The sequence below is a fragment of the Babylonia areolata genome, chromosome 8 (genome assembly GCF_041734735.1).
Source record: "Babylonia areolata isolate BAREFJ2019XMU chromosome 8, ASM4173473v1, whole genome shotgun sequence".
NCBI lineage: Eukaryota > Metazoa > Mollusca > Gastropoda > Neogastropoda > Buccinidae > Babylonia > Babylonia areolata.
Genome location: NC_134883.1, coordinates 50,084,401 through 50,101,900, shown reverse-complemented (window position 1 = coordinate 50,101,900; position 17,500 = coordinate 50,084,401). Strand labels below are relative to the sequence as shown.

Here is a 17,500-nt window from a genome sequence, read left to right as displayed (position 1 = left end):
AAAAACTTCTAACATCTCAACAGTGAACCTGCCAAGCTGCGCACACCCCCCACCCGTCGCGATAATGCCATAACCTTGGCGACAGCGATGTACCCAACAGATACAGATACAGAAGGTCGGACTAAGTGTGTTGGGTCATGCTGTTGGTCAGGCATCTGCCTGTAATGTAGCGTATATGGATTTGTCCGAACACCTTGAGAAACAAACTGAAAATGGCTGCATGGGTGACTTTAGCAGCACTAAGTCTTCTAAGCTTTAAAAAGAATTGTCCTAAGTCTACGGTAAATCCCGGGCGCAATAGCCGAGTGGTTTAAGCGTTGGACTTTCAATCTGAGGGGCTCGGGTTCGAATCACGGTAACGGCGCCTGGTGGGTAAAGGGTGGAGATTTTTCCTATCTCCCAGGTCAACATAATTATATGCAGACCTGCTAGTTCCTGAACCCCCTTCGTGTGTATACGCACGCAGAAGATCAATTACGCACGTTAAAGATCCTGTAACCCATGTCAGTGTTCGGTGGGTTGTTCACGAAAATACCCAGCATGCATGAACCACGACAGAGTCATGGGCAAGTCGATGTTGGTCGTGTAACGGAAAAGAAGAATAATCATTAGATTCAGGACAAATCTGAATGCTAAGCAAACTAAGCTCTGGTAAGATCGCAGCCTAGCCCCGGGTTAGACTAACACTGTGAACGTTGTTTCCAGTTGAACATACCTCAGCCATTACAATACGGCTCCGAGCTACGGCAGGAGCAGCGATTAACTGTTCCTCAGTATCTCACGCTGCGAAAGAACAGAGTTCACGTCAATTTTAGAGCAAATGATCGAGAGTTGGGGGTGGGGGTGGGTGGGGAGAAAAAGGACAGTATGGTGTTCTATGTGTGTCAATAATCTGTGTCTAACAACTTTTGATTATGCTTTCATGGGCGTATGGCGTTCTTGGTGTGTCAATAATGTGGTTGTTTATACTCTGTTCCCTTTCTTCTTCTCCGTTATCATTATCATTATCATTATTATCATTTGTTCGTGGATAAATAAGATAAATCACGCAATTTTTAAAACAACAAATCGTTTTTATAGACTGAAAACGTGTTTAAATTGGTCTACAACGAACACAAAAAGGTAAATTGATGATGATAATAATCATGATAATGATGATCATCATAAAGAATGAATGAACAGAAAGGATAGAGGGAATTTCTTTTAGAGAAAAGGTAATTGTAAGAAAAGAAAGAAAAGGAAGAAAGACAGAGAGGGCCACAAGAAAAGCGCGAAAAAAAAAGAAAGAAAAAGAGAAAAAAGCGCCGCAGATTGACAAAATAATTTTGCTTGTTTGTTTTTTCTTTTCTATTTCTGTTGACTTTGTTCTGCTTAGTTAAAGGAAAATAACATTACCACTTCCTGGGGCTGCGTCAGCCCATCCACTGAGGAAGAAGTCGAAAAGGGGCATGAAAGGAAATCCGGCGGTGGAAGAGAGAGAGAGAGAGAGAGAGAGAGAGAGAGAGAGACATTCAGACAGACAGATTGACAGACAGACAGACAGACAGACAGAGGCTGAGATTATTATTTAGATGGGCCATAGCCCCTTAAAGGGGGCTACATTAGTAGAATGATGAAATCGGCCATTCATACTAGTGTACGTTATGTAACATGATATACATTTTTTTTAGTGCTTTATAAGCAGAGAAACAGATGGGGGGGTTTTCATCCAAGGCCATAGTTTCACATGTATGAGGGGTTTGACTAAAATCATTATGCAGATGACATCGTAACTATTCAACTGCTCCTGTGACCAAAACTACAAAACTTAGAACAATACTGTTTCTCTTAACTGATAAAGCCCCAATGTAGGTACTATGAAAGATAAAGTACAACTCCGTCATCATCCTCTTCTTCTTCTTCTGCGTTCGTGGGCTGCAGCTCCCACGTTCACTCCTATGCACACGAGTGGGCTTTTACGTGTATGACCGTTTTGACCCCGCCATATAGGCAGCCATACTCCGCTTTCGGGAGTGTGCATGCTGGGAATGTTCTTGTTTCCATAACCCACCAAACGCTGACATGGATTACAGGATCTTTAACGTGCGTATTTGATCTTCTGCTTGCATATACACACGAAGGGGGTTCAGGCACTGGCAGGTCTGGACATATGTTGACCTGGGAGATCGTAAAAATCTCCACCCTTTACCCACCAGGCGCCGTCACCGTGATTCGAACCCGGGACCCTCAGATTGAAAGTCCAACGCTTTAACCACTCGGCTATTGCGCCCGTCGCCGTCATCATCCAAACAGAGAGACAGACAGACAGACAGACAGACAGACAGAGGTGCGGATGTGGATATTTTATTCATATGAAGGCGATTGCCCCTCATGAAGGGTTTAAGATATACAGATTCGCGCAGTATTTGCAGAAAATGATGAAGTAGCGACAGATCGGAAATGTAGGCCTGATGCGTTGTACAGATACATTGACAAAATTCCTTACGACGCTTTCTTCTTTCAGATACCAGAAGCGAGCTTAAGCGAAACTGACTGGGATATCTACAACATATCATTGGTGGAATATACCGTACTGACACAGATCGAGAGAGAGAGAGAGAGGATAGGTTAGAAAGAGGTTGGAGGTTTCATTCTCATTGTGCTTCCCAGGGGTGGTGGAGGGTGAGGGTCACGAAGGAGGGCATCGGGGAGGGTGGGCAGCTCACCATTCATGCCTCAAACACAAACAACGATAACCGGGCCTCCCCATCCCCCCTACGCCCCCACCCGCTCTTTTTTTCAGCGTCGTGCAGAAGATGGCCTGGCCTCTGTGCGGAAGTAGCCCCTATGATATAAGCGGTGAAAGGTCACAGAGTGGTGCCCCAGTTAAATCGTCCCATGGCAGAAAGAGCGCTTTCCCAATCAAATGCCACCGCTCGAAACCTTCACGGCAAAATTGCAGCTGTGTGCGACAGTGAGGAATCGGCGTCCCCACCAGAGCCATGATCCACAGATTTGGGGTGGGAGAGGGGGTGGGAGGGGGGATGAGGGAGTGGGGGGGGGGGGGGGGGGGGGCTAGGGGAGGGGGGGGCTAGGGGGGACTCAAAGGGCAAAACGTTCCCGCCATGTGGTCCACCCCGATGACCCACAAACGTCTCCCCCCACCACCCCCCTGCCTGTGGGCCGAAAGGCGATCCGTCCTTAGGGAGCTTTTTATTGTGCTTGTGATCAGGTCCTTAGGGAGCTTTTTATTGTGCTTGTGATCAGGTCCTTAGGGAGCTTTTTATTGTGCTTGTGATCAGGTCCTTAGGGAGCTTTTTATTGTGCTTGTGATCAGGTCCTTAGGGAGCTTTTTATTGTGCTTGTGATCAGGTCCTTAGGGAGCTTTTTATTGTGCTTGTGATCAGGTCCTTAGGGAGCTTTTTATTGTGCTTGTGATCAGGTCCTTAGGGAGCTTTTTATTGTGCTTGTGATCAGGTCCTTAGGGAGCTTTTTATTGTGCTTGTGATCAGGTCCTTAGGGAGCTTTTTATTGTGCTTGTGATCAGGTCCTTAGGGAGCTTTATATTGTGCTTGTGATCAGGTCCTTAGGGAGCTTTTTATTGTGCTTGTGATCAGGTCCTTAGGGAGCTTTATATTGTGCTTGTGATCAGGTCCTTAGGGAGCTTTTTATTGTGCTTGTGATCAGGTCCTTAGGGAGCTTTATATTGTGCTTGTGATCAGGTCCTTAGGGAGCTTTATATTGTGCTTGTGATCAGGTCCTTAGGGAGCTTTTTATTGTGCTTGTGATCAGGTCCTTAGGGAGCTTTATATTGTGCTTGTGATCAGGTCCTTAGGGAGCTTTATATTGTGCTTGTGATCAGGTCCTTAGGGAGCTTTTTATTGTGCTTGTGATCAGGTCCTTAGGGAGCTTTATATTGTGCTTGTGATCAGGTCCTTAGGGAGCTTTATATTGTGCTTGTGATCAGGTCCTTAGGGAGCTTTTTATTGTGCTTGTGATCAGGTCCTTAGGGAGCTTTTTATTGTGCTTGTGATCAGGTCCTTAGGGAGCTTTTTATTGTGCTTGTGATCAGGCCCTCAGCTTTCACCGTGCCTGTAATCAGGTCCTTAGGGAGCTTTTCGTCGTGCCTGTGATCAGGTCCTTAGGGAGCTTTCATCATTCCTATGGAGTACATGTCCTTAAGAAGCTTTCATCGTGCCTGTGACCAGGTCCTTAGCTTTCACCCTGCCTGTCGAGTTATCAGGTCCTTTGGGAGCTTTCATCGTGCCTGTGATCAGGTCCTTTGTTTTCATCGTGCCTGTGACCAGGTCCTTAGGGGTCTTTCATCATTCCTATGGAGTGCAGGTCCTTAAGAAGCTTTCATCGTGCCTGTGATCAGGTCCTTAGGGAGCTTTCATCCTGCCTGTGATCAGGTCATTAGCTTTCATCGTGACTGTAATCGGGTCCTTGGGGGCTTTCACAGTGCATGTAGAGTGATCAGGTCAATCAATCAATCAATCAATCACTTTATTGTCTGATACAGAGTACAGAAATTCGCTTCCTTAAGTTTTCCTCCTGCCTGTGATCATGTCCTTAGGGAGCTTTCATCGTACCTGTGGTCAGGTCCTTAGCTTTCATCGTGCCTGTGATCAGGTCCTTAGCTTTCATCGTGCCTGTGGTCAGGTCCTTAGCTTTCATCGTGCCTGTGATCAGGTCCTTAGCTTTCATCGTGCCTGTGATCAGGCCCTTAGCTTTCATCGTGCCTGTGGTCAGGCCCTTAGCTTTCATCGTGCCTGTGGTCAGGTCCTTAGCTTTCATCATGCCTGTGGTCAGGTCCTCAGCTTTCATCGTGCCTGTGGTCAGGTCCTTAGCTTTCATCGTGCCTGTGGTCAGGTCCTTAGCTTTCATCGTGCCTGTGGTCAGGTCCTCAGCTTTCATCGTGCCTGTGGTCAGGTCCTCAGCTTTCATCGTGCCTGTGGTCAGGTCCTCAGCTTTCATCGTGCCTGTGGTCAGGTCCTTAGCTTTCATCGTGCCTGTGGTCAGGTCCTCAGCTTTCATCGTGCTTGTCATCAGTCCTTAGGGGGGCTTTTAATCGTTGCACTGTAACGACGCGCTCTCTCTGAAGACAGCAGCCCGAAATTCACAGAGAGAAATCTGTTGTGACAAAAAACAACAACAAACCTCCCCCAAAAACAAACAAAAAAACAACAACAACAAAAAACAAAAAAAACACAAACAAACAAACAAAAAAAACAAAACAACAAAGCCCCCCCAAAAACCCCAAAAAACAACAACACAATATAATACTACGAAATGGTTTATATGGCTCCAACAAGTAACGTTATAGATAGCGAGGAATCATAAAACATGTCTTGAATTTAAATAATATTACCGTATCCTGTGCTTAAATCAATCCCCCATTTCTCATAATGGACTGAGGATTTGACAGTCAAATAAGGATTGATGGATTGAAACAGTGCTGGAACAATTGATCGAGTCGATCCAACAGTTTGGAGAATTCTCTGGGTCTTTTTTTTTGGGGGGGGGGGGGGGGGGGGGGGGGGTTGTTAAGAATTTAACAATTTAAAAAAAAATTTTTTTTTTACTATATTTAAATGTGCTAGAATTGATCCACAAGAAGCCGTGCAAACGAGAGGTGACAGATGTTTTGAATGGTTAATTAATGCAAGGCAAAACGATTATTCTCTGCTCGAAATCTCATTTTCGTTGATGGCGAAAGAACTGAAAACAGGGACGGAGGGTTAAGAATTGTGGGGTCCTGTTGATCTCTTTCTCTGTCTCCGTCTCTCTTTGTGACCGCCAATCTGTCTGTATCACTCTGTCTCTCACTGTGACCGTCTCTCTGTCTGTATCACTCTGTCTCTCACTGTGACCGCCTCTCTGTCTGTATCACTCTGTCTCTCACTGTGACCGCCTCTCTGTCTGTATCACTCTGTCTCTGTCTCTCACTGTGACCGCCTCTCTGTCTGTATCACTCTGTCTCCGTCTCTCACTGTGACCGTCTCTCTGTCTGTATCACTCTGTCTCTGTCTCTCACTGTGACCGTCTCTCTGTCTGTATCACTCTGTCTCTGTCTCTCTGTCTCTCACTGTGACCGTCTCTCTGTCTGTATCACCCTGTCTCTGTCTGTATCACCCTGTCTCTGTCTGTATCACCCTGTCTCTGTCTCTCACTGTGACCGTCTCTCTGTATCACCCTGTCTCTGTCTGTATCACCCTGTCTCTGTCTCTCACTGTGACCGTCTCTCTGTCTGTATCACCCTGTCTCTCTGTCTCTCACTGTGACTGTCTCTCTGTCTGTATCACCCTGTCTCTGTCTCTCTGTCTCCGTCTCTCACTGTGACCGTCTCTCTGTCTGTATCACCCTGTCTCTGTCTCTCTGTCTCTGTCTCTCACTGTGACTGTCTCTCTGTCTGTATCACCCTGTGACTGTCTCTCTGTCTCTGTCTCTCACTGTGACCGTCTCTCTGTCTCTGTCTCTCACTGTGATTGTCTCTCTGTCTCTGTATGACTCTGTCTCTCTGTCTCTGTCTGTCTGTCTGTCTCTCTTTCCCTCTCTTTCTGTGTGTGCGTGTGTGCATGCGCGCGCGCGTGTGTGTGTGTGTGTGTGTGTGTGTGTGTGTGCTCTCTTCCCACTCTCTCTCTCTCTTTTTTTTCCTGACATGATTTTCAGTTAAGTGGATTGACCTCGCCATTAATTTGAACTCTTTCCCCACTCTCGGACACTCAGTGTGGCTGGCTGTTTCTGTGGTGCACGTGAACTTTTCAAAAGGGACACATTTCAATAGAGCAATTTGCGGGTTAAATACACTTTTTTTTTCTTTTTTTTCAAAAATCTATTTATTTTATTTACTTATTTATTTTATTATTATTATTTATTCTTTTTTTTTTTATTACATTTTTGCTATTTTTATTTTATTTTATTTTATTCTATTTGTATTGCTATTTATTTTTTATTTTACTTTTTTAAATTATTTTATTTTATTTTCTTAAATTTTTGTTATTTTTACTTTATTTATTTTATTTCATTTTATTTATTGTTATTGTTATTTATTTTTATTTTTTTATTTTTTTTCTCTCAAGGCCTGACTAAGCGCGTTGGGTTACGCTGCTGGTCAGGCATCTGCTTGGCAGATGTGGTGTAGCGTATATGGATTTGTCCGAACGCAAGTGACGCCTCCTTGTGCTACTGATACTGTACTGATACTGCTTTCCTTGAAATCCAGGGAGGGAGGTGGCGAAACTCTTCATCTGATTCAGCCACAAAGAAACTCGTATTATTTGTTCGTCCTTGAACTCCTGGGCATCTCCTGCAAAGATCATATCACGAACGAAGAAGTTCGAAACAGAATCAGGCAAGTCATTGGGCCCTACGAAGACCTGTTGACCTTGGTCAAGAGACGCAAGCTCAAATGGTATGGCCATGTCATGAGATCATCAGGGCTTGCCAAGACATTCCTGCAGGGCACAGTGCAAGGAGGGAGAAGGAGAGGCAGACAGAGGAAGAGATGGGAGGACAACATCACAAAATGGACGGGCTTGAGGTTGAGCGATACAATCAGGAGGCCAGAAAACCGAGAGGATTGGAGGATGCTGGTTGCCAGATCACCTGTGGTGCCCCAACGGTCCACAAGACTACGGGATAGGTGAAGGTGAAGGTGAAGGTGAAGGTGAACTACGCTTGGAGCTGACAAATCATTTTCGAGTTTATTTTTATTTTTTCATTATTTTATCTTCTAGCCTTTATGCCGTGCGTCATGAATCCCAAGTGCACACCCACACAGCCGAGTGGTTAAATCGTTGGACTTTTCATCCCAGGGTCCTAAGTTCGAATCACGGTTGCGGCGCTTAGTATGCTGGGGGTGGAGACCGTTTCTCTCCAATCTCTCAGGTCAACAGATATATGTGCACACCTGCTAGTGCCTGAACCCCTTTGGTATGTGAGGTATGCATGAAGAGGATGAAATACACACAGCAAGATCCTGTAATCAATGCCAGAGTTTGTTGGCTTACGGAAAAAAAGAACATACCCAGCACATATGATAGTCAGTCGTGTCTGACTATGACCATCAGAACAGCAGAGGAGGCAATTGCTGTTCCGACTATTTGGGCTAGAATTTGATTATAGTGGAGAGTGTTTTGCCCAAGTTACATCCCCACTCTCTCGGCCAAGAGGGTTTTAGGACAGTCGGCGTTGGGATGGTTCCCAAAGGCCAACTAGCCCACAAGGCTGCAGCACTAAGAACCAGTGCAATTTTGCCTCCTAGTTTGAGAGTCATAGTCCTTCACAAAAGACTAAGCTGGAAATGATTTCCCATTGACTGGAGAAATCATTGATAATACAGCTCTCACTTTGCTGTTGGCCCAAATGTAAAACTTATGCAATGGAAGGTAAAGGCGGTTGTACACGAAACACACACACACACACACACACACACACACACACACACACACAAACAAACAACCGAATCGTTCGTATGAGAGAACGTGGGAGTTGTAGCCCACGAACAAAGAAGAAGAAGAAGACGAAGAAGAAGGAAAGAGAGGTGAAGAGAGCCGAGAGGGAAAGAGGTGAAAAAGGAATATAGAAAGGTAAATTTCTTAATGCCTGGAGAAAAAGCTTTTACGAGAGAGAGAGAGAGAGTGTGTGTGTGTGTATTTTGTTTGCTTGTGTGTTCGGTTTTGGGGTGTTCCCCCCCCCCCCCCCTCCTGCCCCCCCCACCCCCCCTCCTCCCCCCCCCCAACCTCAAACCACACCAGTGCTCGGAATGGAGTGAGACAACACAGGATTAAAGGTGGCACTGTCAGAGAGCGCGTTTCGGTGTGGGATGATCCGTGCGACTGATGCTGCTGCACCTCAAAAACTTTGGGGTCCACCCACACGTGTTTTGACCTGCCTTGGGCGCTTTTAGAGTGCATATTTGCAGGGAGAGAGAGAGAGAGAGAGAGAGAGAGAGAGAGAGAGAGAGAGAGAACGAATTGTTTATTCAAATAATTTCTAAAGCCCCCTTACTGAAGGGGTGTGACATGAGAGAGAGAGAGAGAGAGAGAGAGAGAGAGAGAGAGAGAGAGAGAGAGAGAGAGAGAGAGAACAAATAAAGTAATAAACGATAAAGCCGGGAGAGACGCAAAATATGTGAGTTGTGTGTGCGTGCGTGTGTGTGTGCGTGCGTGCGTGCGTGCGTGTGTGTGTGTGTGTGTGTGTGTGTGTGTGTGTGTGTGTATGTGTGTGTGTGTGTGTGTGCGTGCGCGCGCGCGCGTGTGTGTGTTATCTTGAGTGAATGTGAGTGATGGCCTAGAGGTAACGCGTCCGCCTAGGGAGCGAGAGAATCTGAGCGCGCTGGTTCAAATCACGGCTCAGCAGCCAATATTTTCTTCCCCTCCACTAGACTTTGAGCGGTGGTTTGGACGCTAGTCATTCGGATGAGACGATAAACCGAGGTCCCGTGTGCAGCATGCACTTAGCGCACGTAAAAGAACCCACGGCAACAAAAGGGTTGCTCCTGGCAAAATTCTGTAGAAAAATCCACTGCGATAGGAAAAACAAATACACACAAAAAAAATGGGTGGCGCTGTAGTGTAGCGACGCGCTCTCCCTGGGGAGAGCAGCCCGAATTTCACACAGAGAAATCTGGTGTGATAAAAAGAAATGCAAATACAAATACAATGTGAATGGCAAACATACAGACAGAAAGACAGATAATTGTTTCGGGACGGAAACCAGGGCTACAAGAACATAGTGCGATCATTTTTATCAGGAACGTGTGTTCTGTCTGTCTGTCTGTCTGTCTGTCTGTCTGTCTGTCTGCCTCTCTCTCTCACTCACTCCTTGTCTGTCTTTTTGTTTGTCTCTTTGTTAGTCCTTCTCTCTTTGTCTCTTTTTCTTTCTCCCTCTCCCTCTCTGTCTCTCTGTCTGCCTGTCTGTCTCTGTCTCTGTATGTCTGTCTGTCTGTCTTTCACTCACTCTTTCTCTCTGTCTCTCTTTTAGTCTCTTTTGTCTTTCTCTCTTTGTATCTTTTTCTTTCTTCTTCTTCTTCCCTCTCTCTCTCTCTCTCTCCCTGTGTCTGTCAGTCTGACTGTCTCTCTGCCTCCACCTCTGTCTCTCTCTTTCTTTCTTTTTTCTCCCTCTCTCTTTCCTTTTTCTCACTCTCTCACTCTGTCTACCAGTCTCTCCCTATGTCTCTGTCTCTGTCTATCTGTCTGCCTCCACCTCTCTCTCCCTTTCCCTCTCTCTCTCTCTTTCTTTTTTTCTCTCGCTCTCTCACTCTGTCCACCAGTCTCTCCCTATATCTCTGTCTCTCTCTGTCTGTATCTCTCTTTCTGTCTCTCTCTCCCTCGTTCTTGCATTGTCTCCCTCCCTCTCTCCCCCCCCCCCCCCACGCTCTGTCTCTGTCTATCTGTCTGTATCTCTCTCTCCCTCTGTCCCTCCCTCTCTCTCTCTCTCTCTCTTACATTCTCTCCCCCCCCCCGCCCACCCCGCCTTCTTTCTCTGTTCAGTGTCTCTCTTCATCCTCACCTCTCCCCTGACCAAACCAAACATTCAACGGTTGAGCGACACACGTTCAAATTACAATTCAATGTTGTTGTTGTTTTGTGGAATCTCACGCCCACAGATATTGGAACGAACGAAAGGCCTGTCTTCCATGGCTCTGCCCTCCTTGACAAACCCGGTGTGATGTCCCACAGAATGACCCCCCCCCACACACACACACCCACACACCCCCACGCCCCCCACGTCCCCCGCCCTCCCGCCCCTAGGTCAACACCACGGAGTTTTTCTGCGGAAAAGAAGTCGTGAATTGACTCCAGCGAGGATCTGGCTCGGTGTAGCAGTCTATTTGTACCCCCCCCCCCAATGAATTTTACCCCCCCACGGAGTCAAATCTGGCGAGTCCCAGATGAACCCCGGTGTGTTTGTAGACTAGTCTGGAATGACCTCCTTGGCGTAAACTCAAACTAGTCAGAACACATTCCCTCTATAGTTGGATTTTTGACTCCTGGTTAAGGATAGCTGGGGTCATTCTATGCTAGTTTGAAATGCACCCCACTGGAAGTGAGTTTGGTCCGGTTAGAATTAATACAGTTCGCCAGTATAGACACCCCTCCGTTTGCTTCCTTTAACCCTTTCAACCCTGGAGAGTTTTCAGCCTGGGCATCTTCCCCTGCCAATACTGATGCAGAAAAAAACAACAACTGACATCGACCGGTTTTTTCCCCCCTCTACGTGGGGACACAGCCAGAAACACTACAGCAGTTAGTTCCCTTTGTTTTCGGTCTTTGCGTATGACGGGCGCAATAGCCAAGTGGTTAAAGCGTTGGACTGTCAATCTGAGGGTCCCGGGTTCGAATCACGGTGACGGCGCCTGGAGATTTTTACGATCTCCCAGGTCAACATATGTGCAGACCTGCTAGTGCCTGAACTCCCTTCGTGTGTACATGCAAGCAGAAGATCAAACACACACGTTAAAGATCCCGTAATCCATGTCAGCGTTCGGTGGGTTATAGAAACAAGAACATACCCAGCACGCACACCCCCGAAAACGGAGTATGGCTGCCTACATGGCGGGGTAAAAACGGTCATACACGTGAAAGCCCACTCGTGTGCATACGAGTGAACGTGAGAGTTGCAGCCCACGAACGCAGAAGAAGAAGAAGAAGGTCTTTGCGTATGCAGGAATGTGTATATCATTTTGACGAAACAAATTTTGACATAAGGGCGTTGCTCGGGTTCGGTTCGGGACTGAATGAGTTAAGTTATAATGGAGAGGAGGCGGCGGGAGAAGAGAGGGGAGGGGGTGAGTAGAGGTTAGACCGGAACGACCCCCTTTCCTTCTTCGATGACTTGATCAAACCCGTAGAAAAGGGGGGCGGGGGAGGGGGGGGGTCATTTCCAACCAGAGGGGGTCGATCTTGACTAGCCGCACATGTCTTCTAAGCTATCGTTGTCGTCAGTAGTGGCTTAGCAGGTGGTGTCCTAAGTACGGTAAATCCGTACATGTCCTCTAAGCTATCGTTGTCGTCAGTAGGGCCCTAGCAGGTGGTGTCCTAAGTACGGTAAATCAGAACAGGCACTACTGAACACCACCGAAGTAGCTCAGCAAGAGTGCAGGGTCTCCTCCTGACGTGTGGCCTCCTGGCGACCTACCACTGATGGTTCCCTGTGGACTGCCGGCACTGTGATTGCGACAGACGAACCCGGATGTGGCTGTGTATGGAGGAGTGGGGGTGGGGGTGGGGTCTGGGAATGATCGGCGTGGGGGTAATGCCACCAGAACGGTGCACATGTCGGGACAGAAAGGAAAAAAAAGTGAGTTGCATTCAGGGTCAGCCAAAATTAATCCCATGGTTAGTTATTCACGTGCTATACCACCGGACCCTTAACTAGTTCCTTTGAGTCTTTTGGGGGATATGGGATGGATTCATTCAAATTTTTTCCCCTAAATGACTTCCACAAGATTTGTCATGATGTCCCAGAGTTGAAGAAAATCAAATTGGAAAAGTGATGGTTTTGAAAAAAATAAAAAATAAAAAAAATCCCACGAGTCAAAACAGTGATAGGAGTCTAATCCAGGCGTTACACCGGCTCAACAGAAGGGAGGTTAGACATTTTCGACTTTTCTTCCTTTTAATTTATTCAGCTGTTTTCTTCGGCTCTTTATATAGTAAAAATAACGAAGCAAAGAGCCTGTCTTCTGACGGGTTTTCCCACCTCGTCTCTACAGTCAACAGACTGGAAGACAGATAGAAGCTTTTCCCCGTGACTGCCCTCTGCGACGGAGAAGAAGCGGTTGGTGTCATGGACTGACAACTTGGGAAGGGTTCTGGGTTCGAATCCCATCAGAGATGTTATCACACACACACACACACACACACACACACACACACACACACACACACACACTAACACTAACACACTAACACACACACACACACACACACACACACTCAGACACACACACACACACATACGCACACACTCACACTAACACACACACTCACACACACACACACACACACTACACACACACACACACACACACACACACACACACACACACACACACACACACACAGTGAATGCATGAGGGGTTCATTCAAAAGCGGCATCAAGGGAAAAAGCCAATTTCCTGTTACCTTGGCAACTCCCGTCAACAGACAAGATGCCGAGTTTCCTCTGTTGTCTAAATTGAATCTTCGTGCCTCACTGACAGATGACCGAGACAGAGGAATTATATCACGACCTTGACACGCTTTTTCAGTTCCTGACGGAAATCGATGTTGTTTTTTTTAAACTTGATCAAGAATTTTTCATGAAGTGAAACATACATGGGTGGTGGAATGGTCTTTTCACACTATTTCTTTTTTTACTTTCTCTCTCTCTCTCTCTCTCTCTCTCTCTCTCTCTCTAAGTACTACAAGCATCCCTCTCTGTTCAAATCGAATTTGTTAATGTCGTCAAGCAATATCAATGACGTACATAAATTTTTCGGTATTCTTATATAAGGCATTCAAATTAAAAGAAATTGTTACTTCGTGAATGTTGTCTACACATTTACACGGGTACAATTCACGGTTTGACTACGGGTTGTGGCCTGATTGTCAAACCATTCCAATTCCAATCTCTCTCTTCAAGAACGAACGTCGGGTGCTCAGCCCTGAGATGGCGCCCTTTGCGATTGGCTGGGCAATGACCAACATGATTTGATTTGATTTGACCTGTGGAATGATGGCCTAGAGGTAACAGTATCATCATTTCATTCACTCTCTCTTCATCCTGGAAAAAAAAATTAATCTTAAAAACAGGAACAAATGTCTTGACTATCACAAGTCAATTTAAATTTTCTTTGCATAACCTGATGACCCAGTCCCAGGATCGCCTCAGTCCTAGGCCGGACAGCAGCCTACTCACAGTAGTGTCCACCCCACTCACTCGTGGGAAAACTCGGGCACCTCCTCAGTGAACATTCCAGTTCAAGGTCCCTCCACTCCGTGGCCAGTCACATGGAGCCCTGACAACACTTTTTCCAGTTCTTAGCTCGGCACACTCCATTTGAATTATTCCTTCTAGCTAATTCTCAATGTTCCCTTATTTTATTTTATTTTATTTGTTATCCTTTCACACCACTCATGCATTCATACAATTTTCCAATTAACAATACAATATTCATTCATGAATCACTACGTCTTATAAATTACACAAATACACAAAAAGTATTAATTTATCAAAAAGCAAACATTTCAAAACTAACAGCAAAAACTACTATATTCACAAACTATTCAATCATTAGTTACATTTCGAATAAATTAAATAAATTTTCCCACCTGATGTTCGGAACATTCAAGGCACACAGACACACATCACCCGAGCTCTGATGCATTCAGACTGACGTTTCAGCACATACATATACGCACACACACACATGAACATGCACAGCTCACGATTCACCCACACTTACCACGTGCAAAACATTTTCACATTCATACAGGTATTCGAAATGTACAAACAAAAATTTCGTTCTTCCTCTGGCCACAGGCATTCGAAACTCGCTCTGTCACAATCATCATCATCATCACCATCACCATCATCATCATCATCACTTTCACCACCACCATCATCATCATCCCACCACCACCACTACCACCACCATCCTCCTCCTCATTCCATCATCATCATCATCATCATCATCATCACCATCATCATCATCACCATCATCATCATCATCACTTTCACCACCACCACCATCATCATCATCCCCACCACCACCACCACCACCACCATCCTCCTCCTCATCCCCATCATTATCATCATCATCATCATCATCATCATCATCATCATCATCAACATCACCATCACCATCATCATCACCATCATCATCAACATCACCATCATCATCATCAACATCACCACCATCATCACCACCATCATCATCATCATCATCATCATCATCACCATCATCATCACCATCATCATCATCACTTTCACCACCACCACCATCCTCCTCATCCCCATCATCATAATCATCATCAACATCACTATCATCATCATCATCATCACCATCATCATCATCATCACCATCACCATCATCATCATCGTCATCACAATCACCACCAACATTAACATCATGATGCTGATGACAGGAGCGTTCTTGGTGCCCTACATCATGACTGCCCTGCTGGCCGGGATCCCCATGTACTTCATGGAGCTGGCTTTGGGACAGTGGCTCAGCGTGGGCGGCCTCGGGGTCTGGAAGATCGCCCCCATCTGGAAAGGTCAGGGTCAGGGTCAGGGTCAGGGCTGGGGTCATGGTTGGCGGGGGATGGGTGTACTAAGTTGAAGAAGTATGACAGGAGTCAACTTTGGTGTTGAATGATAATGTTCACTGACACTGAGAATCGGCCTAACAACGCCAGCCGTTGCTGTCAGGTCAAAAGGAAGAAGAGAAGTGCGCATGTACAGGCGACGTTATTTACGGAAGTTAGCGAAGCGTTGTGTGTTGCTATGGAACGAAATATAATCTCAGTGGGGTGTTGGTAGACTGGAACTGTGGGTGGTTGGTACAACTGGATGGTGGATCGGTTGGTTTGTGTCTTGCTTTGTCACGAAACGCCGACTGTCCCCAAAACCATCCTGTCCGAGAGAGTGGGGTTGTAACTTGGGGCAAGACAGTTTCCGCTATGATCAGATTCCGGCCCAGATAGCCAGGATAGCATATGCCTCCTCTGCTGTTTTGGCGGTCACCGTCAGACATGACTGACTGCCATTTATCTATTTTATTTATTTATTTATCTGTTTATTTATTTCATTTTCATTTATTTATTTTTTTAATATATTATTATTATTTAGTTATTTAGTTATCTATTTAGTTATTTATTTTATTTTATTTATTTATTTTTTTAATATATTATTATTATTTAGTTATTTAGTTATCTATTTAGTTATTTATTTTATTTTATTTTATTTTATTTTTTTTTTATTTTTTTTTTCTCAAGGCCTGACAAAGCGCGTTGGGTTACGCTGCTGGTCAGGCATCTGCTTGGCAGATGTGGTGTAGCGTATATGGATTTGTCCGAACGCGGTGACGCCTCCTTGAGCTACTGAAACTGAAACTGAAACTGACTGCCATACATAACGATCTGACGGCCGAGTGACTGGGTGGAGGCAGGCTCTATTTTCCCCATATCTTGGGTTTTTTTTTTGGTTTTGTTTGTTTGTTTGGGTTTAAAAAAAAAAAACTTTTCCCAGCTGCATGTCTTCTGACTGTTTGACTTCATACTTTGTGCGCGTGTTTCCTTCCCACATGCAAAGTGTCACTCCAAAGTTTGCTGTATTTAGATAGCCATGTAAACAATAAGTATGTAACAGAATAGTGTGTTGCTTCGACAGATAGGCTAGGCACTGAAAGGGTTAATCGAACTGACCAAAACATCCCTTGACAAATAGCTGTCTCCGCACTGAGCAATGAAATAGGCTTAATCGAACTTGGGTTAACTGAACTGATAAACTGACATCCCCTTGACAAAGAGTCGTCACTGAGTAATGAATTAATATGCTGGGCTCTGTAATTGTATTTAGATATTTGTTTTTCAAATTTCACCCTCATTTCACCCTCATTTGCCCAGTTTCCCCCCAACCCTCAATTCATTCACATCTCCCACCCCTTCTAACCGATAATACTCAAAAATGTATTCATAAATACTTTAACAAAATGTCTTCAATCACCGATATGTGTGACGGGAAATTAAACGAAATTCCTCCTCCTCCTCCTTCCTGCAAGGTGTGGGTTATGCAGCCACGATCATGGCAGCCTGGCTCAACACGTACTACATCGTGGTTCTGGCCTGGGCAGTCTTTTACCTGGTCAACTCGCTGACCGCTGTCCTGCCCTGGGCCTCCTGCGGCAACTGGTGGAACACCGAGTCCTGCCTGTCCGAGTACGAGAGGGACAAGCTCCCCCTGCGCTGCCGGAACGGGTCGTCGTTCTTTGAGGTCAGTCAGTGCTGTGGTATCAGTGTCAGATTCACAAGGAGGCGTCATTGCGTCTCATAATGCGCTACGACGCATATCTGTTAGGCAGATGCCTGGCAGGCGGTATAACTCAACGCGCTTAGTCAGGCCTTGAGTGCATGCATATATGTATATTAGTTGTCCCCCAAAAAGTGAACCGCTTTTTGACAAGTATTTTTATCCTTGGGGTATCAATACTCGCATAATTTGCGTCCGAACTTTTAGATATTTTGCAGACTTGTTGATGATATCCTAAGGTTACTGTGTGAAAATTTTCAATGAAATCGGTTTCTCTATCACTGAGAAAATACTTGTCAAAAAGCGGTTCACTTTTTTGGGGACACCCGATATATCTGTGGATTCGAACCCAAACCCTCACGGACTCTTGATAACGAGCGTCTTATTCATTCTGCCACCTTCCTCCTTATCCGTACAATCAATGTACACAATAATTATTTGTATTCGTCTTTCTAATACCCACGAAGGTTTTGAAATTCTGTCTAAGATATAGCAAGTA

General features: G+C 45.5%; 1 protein-coding gene across 1 annotated transcript in view; it reads left to right on the top strand.

The window, feature by feature from the left end:
* The window catches only part of LOC143285227 (sodium- and chloride-dependent GABA transporter 1-like), a 39,484-nt gene that overhangs the window by 5,265 nt on the left and 16,719 nt on the right, over positions 1-17,500 (top strand). The window contains exons 2-3 of the mRNA XM_076592479.1: positions 15,117-15,248; positions 16,754-16,965. Of these exons, the coding sequence (XP_076448594.1) occupies positions 15,117-15,248; positions 16,754-16,965 (344 nt within the window). The remainder of the gene's footprint in view (positions 1-15,116; positions 15,249-16,753; positions 16,966-17,500) is intronic.